The sequence below is a fragment of the Balaenoptera physalus genome (assembly GCF_965194825.1).
Source record: "Balaenoptera physalus genome assembly, chromosome: 14".
Lineage (NCBI taxonomy): Eukaryota > Metazoa > Chordata > Mammalia > Artiodactyla > Balaenopteridae > Balaenoptera > Balaenoptera physalus.
The window spans coordinates 83,002,771-83,021,961 of NC_138893.1; the positions used below are offsets into that span (position 1 = coordinate 83,002,771).

The 19,191-nt window shown below is 35.9% G+C and overlaps 1 protein-coding gene and 2 long non-coding RNA genes across 11 annotated transcripts in view; 2 read left to right on the plus strand and 1 right to left on the minus strand.

Moving 5' to 3' along the window:
* Positions 1-19,191, minus strand: part of ADK (adenosine kinase) — a 496,766-nt gene that overhangs the window by 419,877 nt on the left and 57,698 nt on the right. For 7 of the 9 annotated variants that reach the window (XR_014253411.1, XM_082424930.1, XM_082424931.1 and 4 more), the window contains one exon: positions 8,018-8,071. The exons of the other annotated variants lie outside the window; for them this stretch is intronic. Coding sequence is in view for 6 of the 7 variants with exons in the window: in XM_082424930.1 (XP_082281056.1) it covers positions 8,018-8,071 (54 nt within the window). In the remaining variant the exon portion in view is untranslated. The remainder of the gene's footprint in view (positions 1-8,017; positions 8,072-19,191) is intronic. 9 annotated transcript variants of the gene reach the window in all.
* Positions 1-19,191, plus strand: part of LOC309642871 — a 367,193-nt gene that overhangs the window by 84,202 nt on the left and 263,800 nt on the right. The gene's annotated exons all lie outside the window — the stretch shown is intronic.
* LOC309642866 overlaps positions 1-19,191 on the plus strand; it is a 242,639-nt gene that overhangs the window by 37,297 nt on the left and 186,151 nt on the right. The gene's annotated exons all lie outside the window — the stretch shown is intronic.

Sequence of the window (19,191 nt, forward strand, 5' to 3'; positions counted from 1 at the left end):
TTATTTCTGTCTGTGTTAGGTGGCATGGATACTTCTGAATTTATTTATATTTGCCTTTGGAATTTGTCTCTTACTCCAGCCAATTTTTATCTTTCCTTATCTCAATCTATATGTTCTGATCTCAATATTCTATTCAATGTAATACAGAATTTAGATATTCATAAATGAAAAGGGTTCTATCTTCTATAACTGCAGATATGTCCAACAATAAGAAAGCCCACTATTACAAAATCTCCAATTACGAAACTGTTTTAAAATGTGAAATAATATTAATCGGAGAATAAGTCTACATTGATAAATGAAGTCAGTATCTTTCCTTTAAATAGTGTCTAGCATAGCAACTGGTAAGTAGGTAAAAAAAATATTTATTCAATGAAATAGTGATATTTTTCTAGTTTATTTTAAATATCTCCACTTAGAAAACTAAATCTCTGACAGACTGAGAAAAATTTGTAGAAGACTAATGGAACCAGTTCATTATTGGACCACATACAGAGCAAAGTATAAATTCCATAGTTTTGGATTAATCAGATCACAAATTTAATTTCTTGGTCTTCCCTACTTAAAAATTATCCCTCAGAATCTTCAGTATGTAGAAAAACAGAAAACAAGAACCTGAGAAAAACCATTATGCTTAAAGAAGCAAGTGTCACTTTCGTTGCTGACCAATCTTCCCTGTTTCCTTGCATGTCAGTCTTCCCCAGACAGGGAAATAACAAGTAGAAGTATGAGGCATGAGTGGCTAAGTGTATATGGAATCTGAATCACAACATCTGGGGAACTAAGAATATTTTAAATAAAAGCATAGTTAATATTTACCACATAAAGTAATATCAAAATAATTAGAGTTATTATACTCTCCCATTGGTATACAAAGAATCAAGGTACGCTTTCAAAAAGCCAGCTAATGTAATGGTGCCAATGCATTTTTACAATATCATGATGAATCAAGATTATCTTCAGCAGATTAGAACTAAGAAGCAAATAACGTTTTAGGAGAAAAAGCATGGAATTATTAATTGGATATTTTTGTTTTATAGCTACATTTCTTATGATATTTTTAAAAGCTTGGTCTTGAGCACAAAGAGATCTTAGCTATTTTAAGTGTAAAAACACAAATGAAATTATTTATGAGCAGCTTTCATGAAGGGCTGGTGTTGAGTTTTTTTTAATTAATATTCTGCTCTTATAGGGGCATACTCATCTAAGAATTTTCTTTAGTGTACAGGTCAAAAACTACAAAGCAGAGAGCCAGCAGCCAAAAGAATTAAGATAATCAACCAATGCCAAATCAATCAAGCATATACTAACAAGTGTAAGATCCTTGTTATATAAGCACTAGTCATTAAGAAACAAGAATTCATGTTATACTTAAAAAAAAAAATTAAGTTGTACCCTTTCAACCTTTAGACGCTCATTATGTTTCTTAACTTAGTTCACCAATTATGATTATAAAATAGAAAAAGTTCATCTTGTAATAGATAAGTATATTTAATAACCAATTAAAATTTAGGGAATTTATAATTTCTTTCATTCTTTCTTTTTTCTGGTTATAGAAATAACACAACCCATTAGAAAAGCACACATAAAACACACCTAAAGGGCTTCCCTGCTGGCTCAGTGGTTAAGAATCCGCCTGCCAATGCAGGAGACACAGGTTCGAGCCCTGGTCTGGGAAGATCCCACATGCCGCCGAGCAACTAAACCCGTGTGCCACAACTACTGAGCCCGCATGCCACAACTACTGAAGCCCGTGCGCCTAGAGCCCATGCTCCACAACAAGAGAAGACACTGCAGTGAGAAGCCCACACACCACAATGAAGAGTAGCCTCCACTTGCCACAACTAGAGAAAAACCCGCATGCAGCAACGAAGACCCAACGCAGCCATAAATAAATAAATAAATAAATAGATAGATAGATAGATAGATAGATAGAGAGATAGATAGATAAATAAATAAATAAATAAAATAAAACACACATAAAAGTACAAAGAAAAAAATTAAAATTAACCCATTATCAATCACCCACAGATCTACTATTCTACTACAATTCTCTTTCATGATATTTACAAGCAATCTTTTTCACCTACTTAAATCATCACGATATTAAATATTTTCCTAAAAACATTTTAATAACTGCATAGAAAGAAAAAAACAAATACCATATGCTAACACATATATATGGAATCTAAAAAAAAAAAAAAGGTTATGAAGAATCTAGGGGCACTACAGGAATAAAGACGCAGACCTACTAGAGAATGGACTTGAGGACATGGGGAGGGGGAAGGGTAAGCTGGGACAAAGTGAGAGTGGCATGGAAATATATACACTACCAAATGTAAAATCGATAGCTAGTGGGAAGCAGCCGCACAGCACAGGGAGATCAGCTTGGTGCTTTGTGACCACCTAGAAAGGTGGGATAGGGAGGGTGGGAGGGAGCGAAATGCAAGAGGGAAGAGATATGGGGATATATGTATATGTATAGCTGTTTCACTTTGTTATAAAGCACAAACTAACACACCACTGTAAAGCAATTATACTCCAATAAAGATGTTAAGAAAATAAAATAAAATAAATAACTGCATAATATTCCACAGAGTTAATTTAGTTAATTGCACTAGAAAAAGAGAATAGTTCATTTAAGATTAATCCAATAGTATGGCACTTGCCTTTTAAGAGAATTGAAAATTTTGTGTTTTCTGTAAAATGTGTATATATTAAGTATTAAAACACAGGTCATTTGGCTCCTAATAAGATTTAGACTCCTTTCCAACATCATTTTTAATTGAAATAAAGTAATTAAAGCAAAGAGTAACCTAGAAAAGATGTGATTTTTTAATGCTAAATAGTGACGAAAGAAAAGGCCTAACCTGAAAATCTGCTTCAATCAATAAAATGTATTTTTCCTGTCATAACGCCATACAATTTTTTTTTCCAGAGCACTTCCATTAGATTAAAATTTTGAGGGGCTTCCCTGGTGGCGCAGTGGTTGAGAATCCGCCTGCCAATGCAGGGGACACAGGTTCAAGCCCTGGCCTGGGAAGATCCCACACGCCACGGAGCAACTAAGCCAGTGCGCCACAACTACTGAGCCTGTGCTCTAGAGCCCGTGAACCACAACTACTGAGCCCATGTGCCACAACTACGGAAGCCCACGCGCCTACAGCCCGTGCTCCACAATGAGAGAAGCCACTGCAATGAGAAGCCCACGCACTGCAAAGAAGAGTAGCCCCCGCTCTCTGCAACTAGAGAAAGCCCGCGCGCAGCAACGAACACCCAACACAGCCAAAAATAAATAAATTAATTAAATAAATTTTTTTTAAAAAAATTTGAGCTATTAATCTATCATCACACTACATGCCTTGAAGAGTTTCTCTAAGAATTATGACAGATTTAAGCTAAATATCTACCTCTCTTTTCCAGTCTGTGGTATGGCCTAATGATATTCATTTTAACCATAACTGGCAAAGATTAGGGACATCACTAATTTTCCTACACAGCTAAATATGTAGTTATGGTAGAAAAATAATAACTCCAATACACTTTTAGTGATAAATGCTAACTTATAAAATAATTACTATGTAATATATTCAAAGAGGAATAAAAATCTGTAAGAAGAATGATAAGAAAAAGTATATAACAATCAAATCCAGAAGATATTCCAAGTGGCCTAACATAAAAGAAAGAAAATTCTGGAAAAGTACATATTATTTACACTCAGCTAGTATGTTTTATACCTGATACTGTTAACGAGACAGGATTGCCCTACCAAAGGTCTGCTACGGAATATCCAGAAGACGTATTAGGCACTGTGAGAAGAAAAAAATCATCTATCCAAATTTAACACATTCTAGGTGAAAATATAATTTGAAACCCTCAATCTTTTGTTTCGAAATTCATAGTCATAAAGCAAGGCTGGTATTAAAATTCATTTGGCCTAAAGACAAGCAAAACTCCTTCACTGAGAACTACAAAGCACTGCTGAGAGAAATTAAAGATGGACTAAATACTGTTAAAATGTCAATTCTCTCTCAAATAGATTCAACATCCCCATGATAATCCCAAAAGGTTTTTCTGAGGAAATTGATACGCTGATTCTAAAATATATGGCAATGTAAAGGCTCTAGTACATCCAAAGCAATCTTGTAAATGAAGAACGAAGTGGGAGGACTTACAGCAACTGACTTCAATACTTACTATACTGTGTGACTAGCATAAAGAGTGACAAGTAAATCAACGGAACAGGATAAACCCATATTTCTAGTTATTTTATTTTCAACAAAGGCATCAAAACAATTCAGTGGACAAATAAAGTCTATTCAGCAAATGGTGCTGAAATAACTAGATATCCATATAGATAAAGGAGAATGAACATCGACATCTTCCTCACATCATATACAAATATTAATGCATAATAGATCACAGACCTAAACAAAACAGCTCAAACCATACAGTTTTTAAAGAAAAATATAAATAAGAGTATCTTCATAAATTGAGGGCAAAGGTTTTTAGATGAACAAAGTAATAATCATAAAGGCAAAAACTGATAAATTAGACTTTATAAAAATTTAAAACTTGCTTATCAAAAGGCACTATTAAGAAAAAATGGTAAGCCTGGGACTGGAGAAAAAAAATTGTAAAACATACACCTCACATTGACTGGTATTCAGAATATATAAAGAATTCCAACAACTCATCAATAAAAGGCCAAAACAATCTAATTTTTTTCATCAGCAAAAGATGTGAACAGACTCTTCACCAAAGAAAATATACATGGCCAATACGCTAATGAAAAACTACTCAATATCATCAGTCATCATGGAAATGCAAATTAAACCACTCTGAGATACCATTACATATCCACCAGAATAGCTAAAATTAGCAAGACCAACAAATACTAAATGTTGATGAGGATGTAGAGCAACTAGAACTCTCATATATTGCTGGTAGGAATGTAAAACGGTACCACTTTAAAAGAAAATCTAGGGGCTTCCCTGGTGGTGCAGCGGTTGAGAATCCGCCTGCCAATGCAGGGGACACGGGTTTGAGCCCTGGTCTGGGAAGATCTCACATGCCGCGGAGCAACTGGGCCAGTGAGCCACAACTACTGAGCCTGCACGTCTGGAGCCTGTGCTCAGCAACAAGAGAGGCCACAATAGTGAGAGGCCCGCACACCGCGATGAAGAGTGGCCCCTGCTCGCCGCAACTAGAGAAAGCCCTCGCACAGAAACGAAGACCCAACACAGCCAAAAATAAATAAATAAATTAAAAAAAAAAAAAAAAAAGAAAATCTAGTAGTTCCTTATAGAACCAAATATACTATTACCCTAGTGACTCAGCAGCAAATCTATTCCTGAGTAATTATCCATGAGAAATAAAAACATGTTCACAAAGACTTATACAAAAATATTAACAGCAACTTTATTCATAGTAGCCAAACGAAAGGAAACAGCCTAGACATCCACCAATAAGAGAACAGATGAACCATGGAATGTTAATCAGCGATAAAAAAAATTAAATAATATATGCAACAACATGAAAGAATCTAAAAAATATTATACTGAGTGAAAGAAGTATTATATAAAACATAACGTACATATGATTCCATTAATAAGAAATTCCAGAACAGGAAAAACTTAATCTACAGTAGAAAAAAAATCATAGAAAGGGTTACCTCTCGGAGGGCAGGAGCAGAGAGTGACTACAAAGAGGCATAAGGGAATTTCTTGATAGAGGACTGGGTTACAAACATTTATGCACTTCTCAAAACTCAGCAAATGTACACTTAAGATTTGTGCATTTCACTGTATGAAAATATTTACAGGTAAAGACAAAAAACTCTAAACTATTGAATTCTAGGTGATGGTATGCATGTTGAAATATTTATGGGGAAACATATTGATGTCTGCAATTTACTTTTGAAATGCATTCAAAAAGCAGATGAAGTAATGGATAGACAAAAGAATGGATAAGGTGAAAAAGAGAGTAAAATGTTAATGATAAAATCTAGGTGGTGAGTATATGTGTAATTATATACTATACATTTAAAATTTTTCATAAGAAAATCTAAGAAAAAAAATCAGTCTATCCATGAGGGTGAACTATATCACAGACAGCTAAAGAAACTGTAAATGAATTAACACATTCATATGGGTTACATATTAAATAATATGAAAATATTCACAGTATTGCAGTTTTCTGGTATTTTTAATATTGGTCATAGTCTCCAAGGGCCAAAGGAACCTCTAGGTTGACTACCTAATTCCCAAAACAGAAAAGTTCTGTTACCAAACCTTTAAGTAAGCAACCAACCAATGGTACAGTGACAATCACCTACCCTCATTGACTAGGCAGTAAAGAAAGAAATTATATAAAATTCCTTAACAATAAATTTGAGAACCCACGATGGAGATTATAATCAAATGAAGACATAACAAATACAAAAATACTGATGAAAGGCTAGCATAACAATGGGATATATCAACTCTAAGAACTCTTAAATCCTTTTCTTACACATTGAGCCTACCATTTTACGATTAACACTTACTATAATCCCTTCTATAAGACAGAAGAAAGAAAATAATTTGGAAAAGATTCAGGACAGAGTTTTTAAATAGCACCTTAAAAAGTACTCAGAAAAATCATTACTTAACCTTGAGAAGAAAATAATAGTCTTGAAGCACTCAATCTACAGAAAAAGTTATTCTCCATAACTTGAGTACAAATGAAGATTACATTTAAACTAAACCACGAGGGACTTGAGTTAGATATTAAAGTATCTTTAACATAAGGGAGTGTCAAACACTAAGGAAACTCCCAAGGAAGTTTGTAAAATTCACCAATGTATTTATAAAAAGGACAGATAGAACCTTGACTATCATCAATAATAAGCGCAGCCCGTACAACACTGTAAATCAACTATACTTCAATTAAAATAATAATAGTAATAATAATAAGTGAGGTCCAACCTGTAGGTGTAGTTAGCCTCAAATTCCTCAAACTTAATTCTACATTATTATTTGACATTAGGTGTTTCAATAATAATTACAATTATCAGAACTTTCTTATGCACAATGGAGAAAAAAAAGTAGCCTACTAGAAAACAGAAGCATATACTTTATTTTAGCGTCCCTCTTTGGACAATCCTATGATATTGAAAAGAGATGAAATTTTTTTTTTTAAGATTTTTTTTTTTTGATGTGGACCATTTTTTTTCGAGTCCTTATTGAATTTGTTACAATATTGCTTTTGTTTTGTATGTTTTCGCTTTTTAGCCCTGAGGCATGAGGGATCTTAGCTCCCTGACCAGGGATCGAACCCACACCCCCTGCATTGGAAGGCGAAGTCTTAACCAATGGACCGCCAGGGAAGTCCCAGAGATGAATTTTTAAAACTCCCAAGTCTGTAATTTTTAACTAAAAACCTCACAGTTCCTGTGAGGTAGTAATCTTTTTAGATACTACCACAGGGCAGAAAAATAGCAACAGAGATATCCCAGAATCATGTATACAGCTATCCTACCTGAAAGATAGGATCCTACAAACATTAAAATTTTTTAAAGGATCAAAATTTTATTCACATTTAAAACTTTATATTTAAAGTGTTTTACTGTGTGCTAAACAGAGTTAGGTATTTACTTTTTCATAAGACAACAAACAAAATCATATTTCTCCACCTTAAGCACAGGGTGGAAGTCAACTGAGCAAGAGCCAAAATTAACAATGACAGTTTAACATTTTATCTGGGGAAAGAAAATGAAACGACCTATTTCCGAATATGCCCTTAGTCTAGAGGATGGGATACAATACTCCATATTCTAATGTGTGCATAGGAAGAATTATTTCCTGTGTTAACCTTCTGTAGTTTAAATTATCCTAATCCTACTAGGATTAAGATCATAATATTGATTACATCTTTATATTTTATACCCCACAGAATTTAAAAAATCAGATTGTTTACATGCATCTACTCCATAGACAGAGTAAATTATGTACAGCCTAGAGTTTAATGCACTTACAGTTCCTTGTGTTTCTCTTCAGCCAAGATTTGGTCATTCAGTTTAAGAGAATACCTGTTAACACAGAAACAAAAATATACTGGTCATATAAACATATGTTTGCCTCGTGGACATCTGACTGTGGTATCAACATACAGCCAGTTGACCCCTATCAAATAAACACTACCACACTGTTAACAGGTCTCTATCTTAATTGATAAAACATTTAAAACTGCCTAAGTTCTTTTTTTTTTAGTATTTATTTATTTATTTAGGATGCACCGGGTCTTAGTTGAGGCACGTGGGACCTTCATTGCAGCACACAGTATCTTTTAGTTGCAGCATGCAGACTTCTTAGTTGCGGCATGTATGCGGGATCTAGTTCCCTGACTAGGGATCGAACCCAGGCCCCCTGCATTGGGAGCATGGATACCCAGTGGACCACCAGGGAAGTCTCCCAAAGTGCCTAAGTTCTCTGACGGTCTATTAGTTACTTCCACAGACACCACCTCAAGAACTAAAGGGAGATGAACTTGATCATGCTTTAAAAATATGAGTTATCTTCAATATTCTTCTGTAGTGAATCATCTATGTTACTTTCACCCAGCAGTTCAAAATTCAAGAGACTACTACAATGTTAAGTATTTAATAGTTCACAAAACAATATGAAGTTATTCTTTTATTAAATACATAGCAAACATCTATGTGTACCAGACTATGTACTAGGTAGTGAGACACATGAGGAAAAGTAAGTTTTGGAGTTCTTGACTAAGCCATTTACTAGCTTAATGACCACAGCCAATTCTTTCAACTCTTTAAGTCTAAGTTTCCCTGGCTATAAAATAGAGGCTACCATAAATATTAGAACAGGGATCTTCCAATATCATATATTTATGCTACTGAAGGTAAACAGACTCTCTGAGGAGTACACAGAAATAGATAAACAACAATGGACAGGTCTTCAATTTCCACTTGTATTCATTCCTTTCCTAAAACTAATCTGCCTGACAATGGATCAGAGGTCCAAACGGAGAAGTCATCCAAATTCTCCTTACTTGACTCCCCTTCCACAAGTCTTTACTCGCTTTATAAAAAGAATGGCATACCTCTCGTCCATCCTGACTGAAACCATACTGCATTGCCTAGGTATAAAAATCTCTGAAGTATTAAACAAGGAATGATTCATAATATTTTGTCTGCAAAGCCTTCTTTACTTAAAGTACTATAAACTGACTATAGGGCTTCCTGTTCTATACATTATTACTGTAAAGAATGAAGACAGAAATTAAAAATGAGTAATTGTGATAGGATGTTCTATTTTCAGATATATTATAGAATGGGGCAGAAGTTGGTTACAATTTTCATTTAAAAAGTTCATCATTTCTAGCCCATGTTCATCATCAAAGAATACATTACTTTTCAGGGAGAGTTCTGTAAAGCAAAACTCAGAGTTTCTAAAAAGAACAAGAAAGACAGTTCTTCCAAGCAACACACTTTTAAAACAAGTCTCCCTGCCTTCCATTTATCTACCAAGGATTAAATATCAAACATGGTTGTCACAGGAACACAAATCAAATCATTTATTTGAACTGAAAAATAAAGTCAGACTTCTTATATCATGAAAGTAAATCTGATTGGTTTGACAATGAAAGAACAGTTTTGCCAACAAGGTTCCAAGACAGACAATGGCTTTAAACTGAATAAATGGCTTTGGTTAAAACATGTTTAAGGCACCTGATAAAAACATCTTATCAAAAAAATATCCTTTTGACATAGGTATACTGAAGTTAACAATACTTAGCTTTTCTCAATACCTCCTGAACAATACCTATAAGTAAAACACTAACAGATATAATTACTACCTAATATAATTATATTAAGAAGACTTAATAAAGCCTTTTTTGGTATACTTCCCGGAATTGCATGCCTCTAATGACTCTAATGACCCTGGCAAGTCAGGTGGTTTCTAGTCTTTGCTTTCAACAAAACTGAAGAAGGACTTAAATTATCAGCTGACAGATAAATAAAAATAATTTTGATGATAAATCATTTGATGACAGAAGAGTTCAAATAACTGAGTGACAACTGCTGAAACAAAACTGTGCATTACCATTCAATTAATTATGTAAACAAATTGCTCAGAATTTACACCTCTTAAAGAAAAAAGGGGGAAATAAAATTGATGTTGACCATTGTCTTATTGCAGCATTGAGTATTATTTATCTACAAAAGGTTGAATTAATTGAAAAACATTGAAGATCAGCTTCACCCATCTCATTCAAACATGCATTTCCAATAACTTCTTATTTTCTTGTTTAATAATGATTTAACATTTTAATACATTTATGTTGTTTTACTAACTATATGCTAATTACAATTTAAAAACTAGGAAATTTTTTTAAACTTGACTTCACATATATATATGTTGCAGAGATATACAATAGTGTGATCAATATGCACGAAAGGCTTTCATGCATAAAAATATATTGCCTTCATAATGTATGCATAGTATATTACATGCAAAACATAATCCATGCATAAAAATACACCACATAAGGATAAAATCTGGTGGGGAAAAGTGTAATAGAGATACAAATTTAAACAGAGAAAGGAATATAAATTTTTTAAATGTTTAAAAAGAGCCTGTTTGTGTCTTTTTATAAATGAATAATGGTAGATATCAAACCACAATGGTATTTAGCATCCACTAAGAGTGATTTATCAGTTTTATTTAATGTTACAATATAAAAATCATAAATATTAACTTAATGAGTGAGGAAGTACTTGTTCATCAAAATATTTTTTTTTAATGATTTTTTTTTCTTTTTTTTAATTTATATATTTATTTATGGCTGTGTTGGGTCTTCGTTTCTGTGCGAGGGCTTTCTCCAGTTGCGGCAAGCGGGGGCCACTCTTCATCGCGGTGCGCGGGCCTCTCACTATCGCGGCCTCTCGTTGCGGAGCACAGGCTCCAGACATGCAGGCTCAGTAATTGTGGCTCTCGGGCCCAGTCGCTCCGCGGCATGTGGGATCTTCCCAGACCAGGGCTCGAACCCGTGTCCCTGCATTGGCAGGCAGATTCTCAACCACTGCGCCACCAGGGAAGGCCCCAAAATATTTTTATGGAAGTTAAAAAGTTTGCAACCAGTGGATTTGATGATATCTATGTCTTAGCAAAGTGCTTGGTACATATAAAATAGGAACTCAATCAATGTTACTTTCCTTCTTTCTCTAGCTGGCTAGTAAAAGAGAAAGAACAAACATTTCTTGCCCTTAAGGACCTCACAATTTAGTAGACAAATCAGAATAAAAGTAACTGCTCACAGTGTGATAAGTATTACAATAAAGTTAAGTACAATGTATAATGTTTATTATAATAAACAAAAGAGGGAGTAATAAGTCTCCTTCGTAAGAGGGTCCAAAAATGGACAGCTTTTATCTGTTACCCAACTTTCTCTTCCTCTCCCATTTCATCTCTTCTTTGCTCCTTCCCCATGAACAACCTTCCCTTTTAAAGTCTGAGGACAAGAATCTGAAGGGAATAGTTAAGATGGCCCGTAAAAAAGATCCATAGTATAGGCAAGAAGCAGACTAGGATAGCCTAATTGTGATCAAATCACCCAAAGGGAAATTCTACTCTCCAGATTCACAGAGTACATCTTCAGGTCCTCAACAATAAATTTGCAAGATCCATTTTGCACTATCCTCCAGGCAAATTAGTTCTCTAACCCCAAACTTCAAAATGTTCAGTCTTCCCATAGTATTTCTTTCTCTGATCTGATATTCCCCTGCCTCAAACCTGGGAATTTTCCATCAGATCTCAGTAACCTTTACTTTTCTTCATCTTTGCTGCTTTTTATCAATTTTATCTTGCTTATCTCTTCCTTGACTCTTGCACCCTTCTTCTTAAGAACCTGACCTATACATATACTACCCAGAATCAGCCAAACTGCTAGGTTTGAGGACACAGTTATATACTAAAAGGACTGCCTCAAATTTATTTTAGAAGTAGGCAAGATATAAATTAGAATTATAAATGTAAAAGTAAATATACCATCAGGTCCATAATTCTTACTAATGAAATGGAGCTATTTCTCACTGAAACATTTAATGTTAATGTTTGTTAAATGTTTGTTTAAATGTGGGGCTATAATTATATATAGTTCTTATTTTCATTTAATGTATGCTGTTCTGCCAACCTAACTGCTGTTGGCAGAAAAAAAAGATACACAGCCTTTTGAATCTATTACATTTAACTTATTCTCTGAATATTCAGTTTTAAATTACTAAACGTCAAAGGGAAAATTCAACTTAGTAGGAAGTAGAAAGTAGAGCGCTATACTTCAACTTTCTACTATGTCTTTTCCAGAATAATACAAAGCACAGACTATTTTTCAGTTGGGTTTTGTTTCCTAAAAACGTGATTAAACAGATGTTCTGCTTTTATATCCATTTCTTGATTCAAACATGAACATAGTCCCTAAAAAAGCCAGAGACAGCAAAATGGTATAGTGGTAGTTCTCAACCTTTTTTCTACCTGAATTTACCAGAGGGAAAAGAAATACACACCAATCAGCAGAAAATGAGGAAGCAGGAGAGAGCACAGGGAAGGGCCCTCTTCACCCTGCCTCTAGTCTCCACAAAGAGAGCCTCTGAGTCAATGAAACTACATTAGACTGAAAGTCTAAGACCTGTGTCATTGTCCTGATTCTGCCATTAAGTAGACAAGCCATTTAATTTCTCTAAAGAGGATAAAACTACCTATGTGACAGGGTTGCTATGTGGATCAAAAAAGATAATACTTCAGGGGGCTTCCCTGGTGGCAGTGCAGTGGTTAAGAATCCGCCTGCCAATGCAGGGGACACGGGTTCGATCCCGGGTCTGGGAAGATCCCGCATGCCGCGGAGCAACTAAGCCCATGTGCCACAACTACTGAGCCCGTGTGCCACAACTACTGAAGCCTGCGCCCCTAGAGCCTGTGCTCCGCAACAAGAGAAGCCACTCCAATGAGAAGCCCACGCACCACAACGAAGAGTAGCCCCCACTCGCCACAACTAGAGAAAAAGTCCCCAAGCAGCAACGAAGACCCAACAGAGCCAAAAATAAATAAAATAAACAAATTCTAAAAAAAAAAAAAAAAAAAAAGATAATACTTGAAAAGGGCCCAGCACATTATTTAACAGGTATAAATGCTCACCCCTCCCCCTTTCTTGGAATGCCTCCACCTCTACCAAATGAATAACTAAATTAGCTCAAAAATAGATTGGGGGGGTCGTTAAAGTGTTTCACTTGTTCTGAAACAACTGCACAACTACAAATTTCCATTAAGGAAACATCAGACAGTTGTATACAAGGATGTCAACTAGAGCATAATTTATGGAAAAGTAAAACTGTAAACTATTACACCATCCAAAAAGTACCCAACTGCATCAGTAAATCACAGTTCAACCATGGGGAAATGGTTCAATATTGTTTTTTAAAAAAAAAAGGAGAGGGACTTCCCTAGTGGTCCAGTGGGTAAGACTCCGTGCTCCCAGTGCAGGGGGCCCAGGTTTGATCCCTGGTCGGGAAACTAGATCCTGCACACATGCTGCAACTAAGAGTTCGCATGCCACAAGTAAGAAGTCCGCATGCCACAACTAAAAAAAAAAAATCCTGGAACTTCCCTCGTGGCGCAGTGGTTAAGAATCCACTGCCAATGCAGGGGACACGGGCTCGATCCCTGGTCCGGGAAGATCCCACATGCCGCAGAGCAACTAAGCCTGTGCACCACAACTACTGAGGCTGTGTGCAACAACTACTGAAGCCCGCAGCCTAGAGCCCGTGCTCCGAAGCAAGAGAAGCCACTGCAATGAGAAGCCCGCGCACCGACGAAGAGGAGCCTCCACTCACTGAAACTAGAGAAAGCCCACGAGCAGCAACGAAGACCCAACGCAGCCAAAAATAAATAAATAAAATAAACAAATTTATAAAAAAAAAAATCCCGCATGCCGCAACTAAGACCCAGCGCAGCCAGAATGAATGAATAAATGAATGAATGAATAATTTTTTTTTAAAAAAGAAAAAGATTGCAATATACTCCCAAAAAGAATTGGAAACATATATATCAAAATATTATATATCATTGCATATGATTTTTATTTTTGTGTGTTTTTAAAATGTACATAATATTATTTTAAAATTAGAAAAAATATATTAAAAACAATTACAGGGCTTCCCTGGTGGTGCAGTGGTTGAGAGTCCGCCTGCCAATGCAGGGGACACGGGTTCGAGCCCTGGTCTGGGAGGATCCCACATGCCGCAGAGCAACTGGGCCCGTGAGCCACAATTACTGAGCCTGCGCGTCTGGAGCCTGTGCTCCGCAACAAGAGAGGCCGCGATAGTGAGAGGTCCGCGCACCGCGATGAAGAGTGGCCCCTGCTCGCCGCAACTAGAGAGAGCCCTGGCACAGAAACAAAGACCCAACACAGCCAAAAATAAATAAATAAATTAATTAATTAAAAAAAAAAAAAAACAACGTACCGATGACTGAGCCGCACCCCACAGCAATTAAATCTGAATGTCTACAGATAGGACCCAGTCCAGACACTATATTTAAAAAAAAAAAAAAAAAAAATTACATACAACATTTTAGAATGTGGTTATGATACTCATCCGGATACAGTTTCCACTTAAACTTTTCAACCAATGAACCTGTAAGCCTCCAAAGATTACATGACAACTTTTCTTGTACAAAAAAATTTAAATAAATTTAATTTAAATACTTTATTATATAAATGTTGACAGCAACAGGTGACAAGTAAGTAGGAAGAAGGGAAGTGGGAAGGGAGGGAAAAGGAGGGGGAGAGGGGACACAGGAGGAGGGGAGAGGAGAAGGAGAAATACTTCCCTCAATCCTGTCTGAGCTATTTAAGGAAGACACTCTTGAAGCAAAAAAAAGAATAAAATCCAATAATGGCATTCCTACCATGGGCAATGGGAAAATGGTATTGTTATTTAGGTTTATAATTAAATATCAGAACACATAAATAGAATGTATTAATACATTATAGATAACTATTGAGATACGCTAGAACAACAGTAGTATACAACTAACAGTAATAAAACAAAGTTGGAGCCTTTTGTAAGACTGAAACAGACACTATTTATTCAAATGTGTTCTTTCCCTGAAGATTAGCATAACTTAGAATTTCAGGCTCAGAAAGGTCCTTCAAGAGACTGTGAAGTCCAGAAACAGCCCAGTCATAAATGAAATGCCCTACCAATGTCACAGATAGTAATGTCAAGCTAAGACTTGCTATATAGCAGGATGATAAAATATTCCATAAATACTTGCAACTAAGATTGCCCTCTGAGAATTAAATGAGTAAAATTATAGAAATCTACAAATATTACCGTATAAACCAAAGAACCCTAATGGTTCCTGTCAAGTTTTATAAAGTTGACAGAATCAGTCATACAGATAGTGTGGATATAGTGAGATTTTAAACAACGAAACGTTTAAATGGCTCTTGCAATTGTAAAATAAAAGTTGATTCAAACATATTAGAGGGACTTCCCTGGTGGTCCAGTGGATAAGACTCCACACTCCCAATGCAGGGGTCCCAGTTTGATCCCTGATCGGGGAACTAGATCCTGCATGCATGCTACAACTAAGAGGTTGCATGGTGCAACTAAGAAGTTCACATGCCACAACTAAAGATCTCGCATGCCGCAACGAAGATCCCGCATGGTGCAACTAAGACCCAGTGCAGCCAAAATAAATAAATATTTTTTTTAAAAAACATACTAGAGGGAATTCCCTGGCAGTCCAGTGGTTAGGACTCTGTGCTTCCACTGCCTGGGGGCCAGGTTCAATCCGTGGTCAGGGAACTAAGATCCCGCAAAGTGCGTGGTGCGGCCAAAAAAAAAAGCAAATTAAAAAAAAAAAAACCATATTAGAAAGCACAGAGAACTATATTCAATATCCTGCGATAAACCATAATGGAAAAGAATATTAAAAAAGGAAGGTATATATATGTATAACTGAACCACTTTACTGTACAACAGTAATTAACACAACATTGTAAATCAACTATACTTCAATTTTAAAAAATACAAAAAAAAACATTAGAAAGGAAGAAAAAGGAGATCAAAAGTGTTAATCCACTAATCTTTCAGCTTTCACTGAAGCTGAAATTTAAGAGGCTTATAAAGAAACAGATTAAGAGTAAACAATGGGGGGGCTTCCCTCATGGCACGCTGGTTAAGAATCCGCCTGCCAATGCAGGGGACATGGGTTCAAGCCCTGGTCCAGGAATATCCCACATGCCACGGAGCAACTAAGCCTGTGCACCACAACTACTGAGCCTGTGCTCTAGAGCCTGCGAGCCACAATTAGTGAAGCCTGTGCACCTAGAGCCCATGCTCCGCGACAAGAGAAGCCACCGCAATGAGAAGCCCGCGCACCGCAACGAAGAGTAGCCCCCGCTCACCGCAACTAAAGAAAGCCCTTGGGCAGCAACAAAGACCCAAGGCAACCAAAAGTTAATTAATTAATTTTTTTTTAAAGTAAGCCATGGGGTTAGAATGCAAATAACCGCAATAAGTTATAAGGTTTATGAAAATAATATTTTAAATTCTCATTAAAAAACTAGATGAGGATTAAAACTCAATTAGAGAAAGCTGGAGGAAATAATAATTAAGCTAGATTTAAACCTAAACACATAGAACTATACTCTTTGTATTTTAAAAAAATCGTTGATAATTATTCATAACAACCAGCCACATATTTTCATTAAAGGAAATTTTTAAAATTTGGTACTTGTAAGATGTCACCACTTGGCTCTTGGGCCACCTGAACAAAACTAGCCCACTTTGTATCACACTTCCTATATATTTCTAAGTACATTTTAATCTGGATTCTGTCCCTACATGTCACTCCACTGTGATTTACTTAGCTGAGGTCACCACTGACATCCTACTGTCAAATCCAGTGGACTCCTGTAGGCTTTATGTTAACAATCTGTTACATCTGATATTATTAACCACTCTGTCATACAAAGTCACTATTCTTTGTGAGACCTTATCTTAGTTCTCCTGCTACAAGCTCACCATTTCTTCTCCATCTCCTACCATACTTCTTCATCTACCCATCCATTAAATGTTCTATCTTCACCCCACTTCTCCTTTTACTTTACGCCCTTCCTCTAGAAAGGCTTATCTATTGGTTGCTTTAAACACTACCTATATAATAATGGTGGCAGCAGTGGTGGTGATGATGATGATGATGATAATGGTAACAATAGCTAACATTTATTGAACGGCATTATGTCAAATTACAATTAAATATAATGGTTATTACACGTCTCTCCCACCATGAATCCTCTACCCACCAGAAACATAAATCAAACTCTCTCCTAAATATATCCACTTAGATATCACACATTCATCTCATGCATGAACAGAACAACTCAATCTCTCCATCCCCTCTAACAGGTCCTCCCCCTCCCATACTCCCTAACTCAGTTATAAATAACAACATCTAGTCATTCACCAAAACTAAACATTGGAATGTAATCCCTGACTCCTTTGCCCTTTTCATTAAATCAATCATCAAGTCTTACCTTTATAACACTGAAGTATTATTGAACTTTCTCCCATTCTCTCCTAACTGTAATGATTAGGTCACCATCTCTCAACACGTCTATCACTACAGCCTCCTCTAATTTATCTCTTCAAATTCCCTGACCTACTGCAGACACAGTGATTTATAGAATTCTAAACGTGAATCTGACCATGTCATCCGCCTGCTTATTAACCCCCCTCAAGTTGTCTCCATTGTCTGTAAAAGAGATGTGAGACATTCCAAGCTCTCTAGTAGCCAACAATATTAGCTAGCATATGGCAAATACATAAATTATCTCATTCAATCCTCACATTATAATATTCCTATTTTAATATTCCTACTATAATATTCCTATTTTATTCACAAGGAAACTGAGCTTCCACAGATTAAGAAATATAACCAAAGTCACACAACTACAAGTCACTCCAGAGCACAATCTTAACCTGTATTCTATAATGCCACAGTATATGAATCAATTTCTTTCTACATTTGTCTCCTCAATTACACTACTAGCTGCTTAAAGGCAAGAAACTTATTTAACACTGTAGTCCCAGTATTTGGAAAAATGCTGACCACAAAGCAGGTGCTCCAAAAAATGTATACTGAGCTCAAATGAACTGTTAAAAATGAATCCATGCTTAGGTAAGCCTCAGGAATACCATTTTCCTCAATATTCAAAGTCAGGTCTGGAGGTACTTCCCTGGTGGTCCAGTGGCTAAGACTCTGCGCTCCCAATGCAGGGGGCCTGCGTTCGATCCCTGGTTCGGGAACTAGATCCCACATGTCGCAACTAAAGGTCCCATATGCCACAACTAATGACCCAGTGCAGCCAAATAAATAAATAAATATTAAAAAAAAAAAAAAGACAGACCAAGGTTGTTTAAAAAAAAAAAGTCAGGTCTGAAAATCAGAGAAGCCACAAGGAATACTGTCTTATAATATCTGGGGCAAAACGAAGTCTTCATAAATGAGTCTGTGTTCATTCAGCATCCATAATTTAGGTCTTATTTGAAGAAGCTCCAGAACAACTCAAAACCAATTACTTAATATGAAATAATATAAAGATTCAGAGTTTATTTCAAATTCAAATTTCAATACCAGTTTATTTCAAATTCTAAGAATCTAGAATTCATTAAAAAAAAATCAAAATAGCCGAAGACCATCTTTCTTTTAATGAAGGGCAAAGGTAACTAAGTTAAAGGAAATATTCAAAATTCAGTAGCCTTTCCAAATACCACGAATAACCTAAAAAAGTTATTGAAAAAAATTCTACTCACAATAGCAACAACTATATTTTAAAAATACCTAGAATAAACCTAACAAAAATGTACACTTATGAAGAAAACGAAATTTTGCAATAAGACCTAAGCTACAGTGTCTAATACTATAACCACTAACCACATTACTATTTGAATTTAAATTAATTAAAATAAAATAAAATTTAAAAATTCAATACATCAGTGGTCAGACTTCCCTGGCGGTCCAGTGGTTAAGACTCTGTGCTTCCACTACAGGGGGCACGGGTTTGATCCCTGGTCGGGGAACTAAGATCCCACAGGCCTTGTGGTGCAGCCCAAAAAAAAAAACA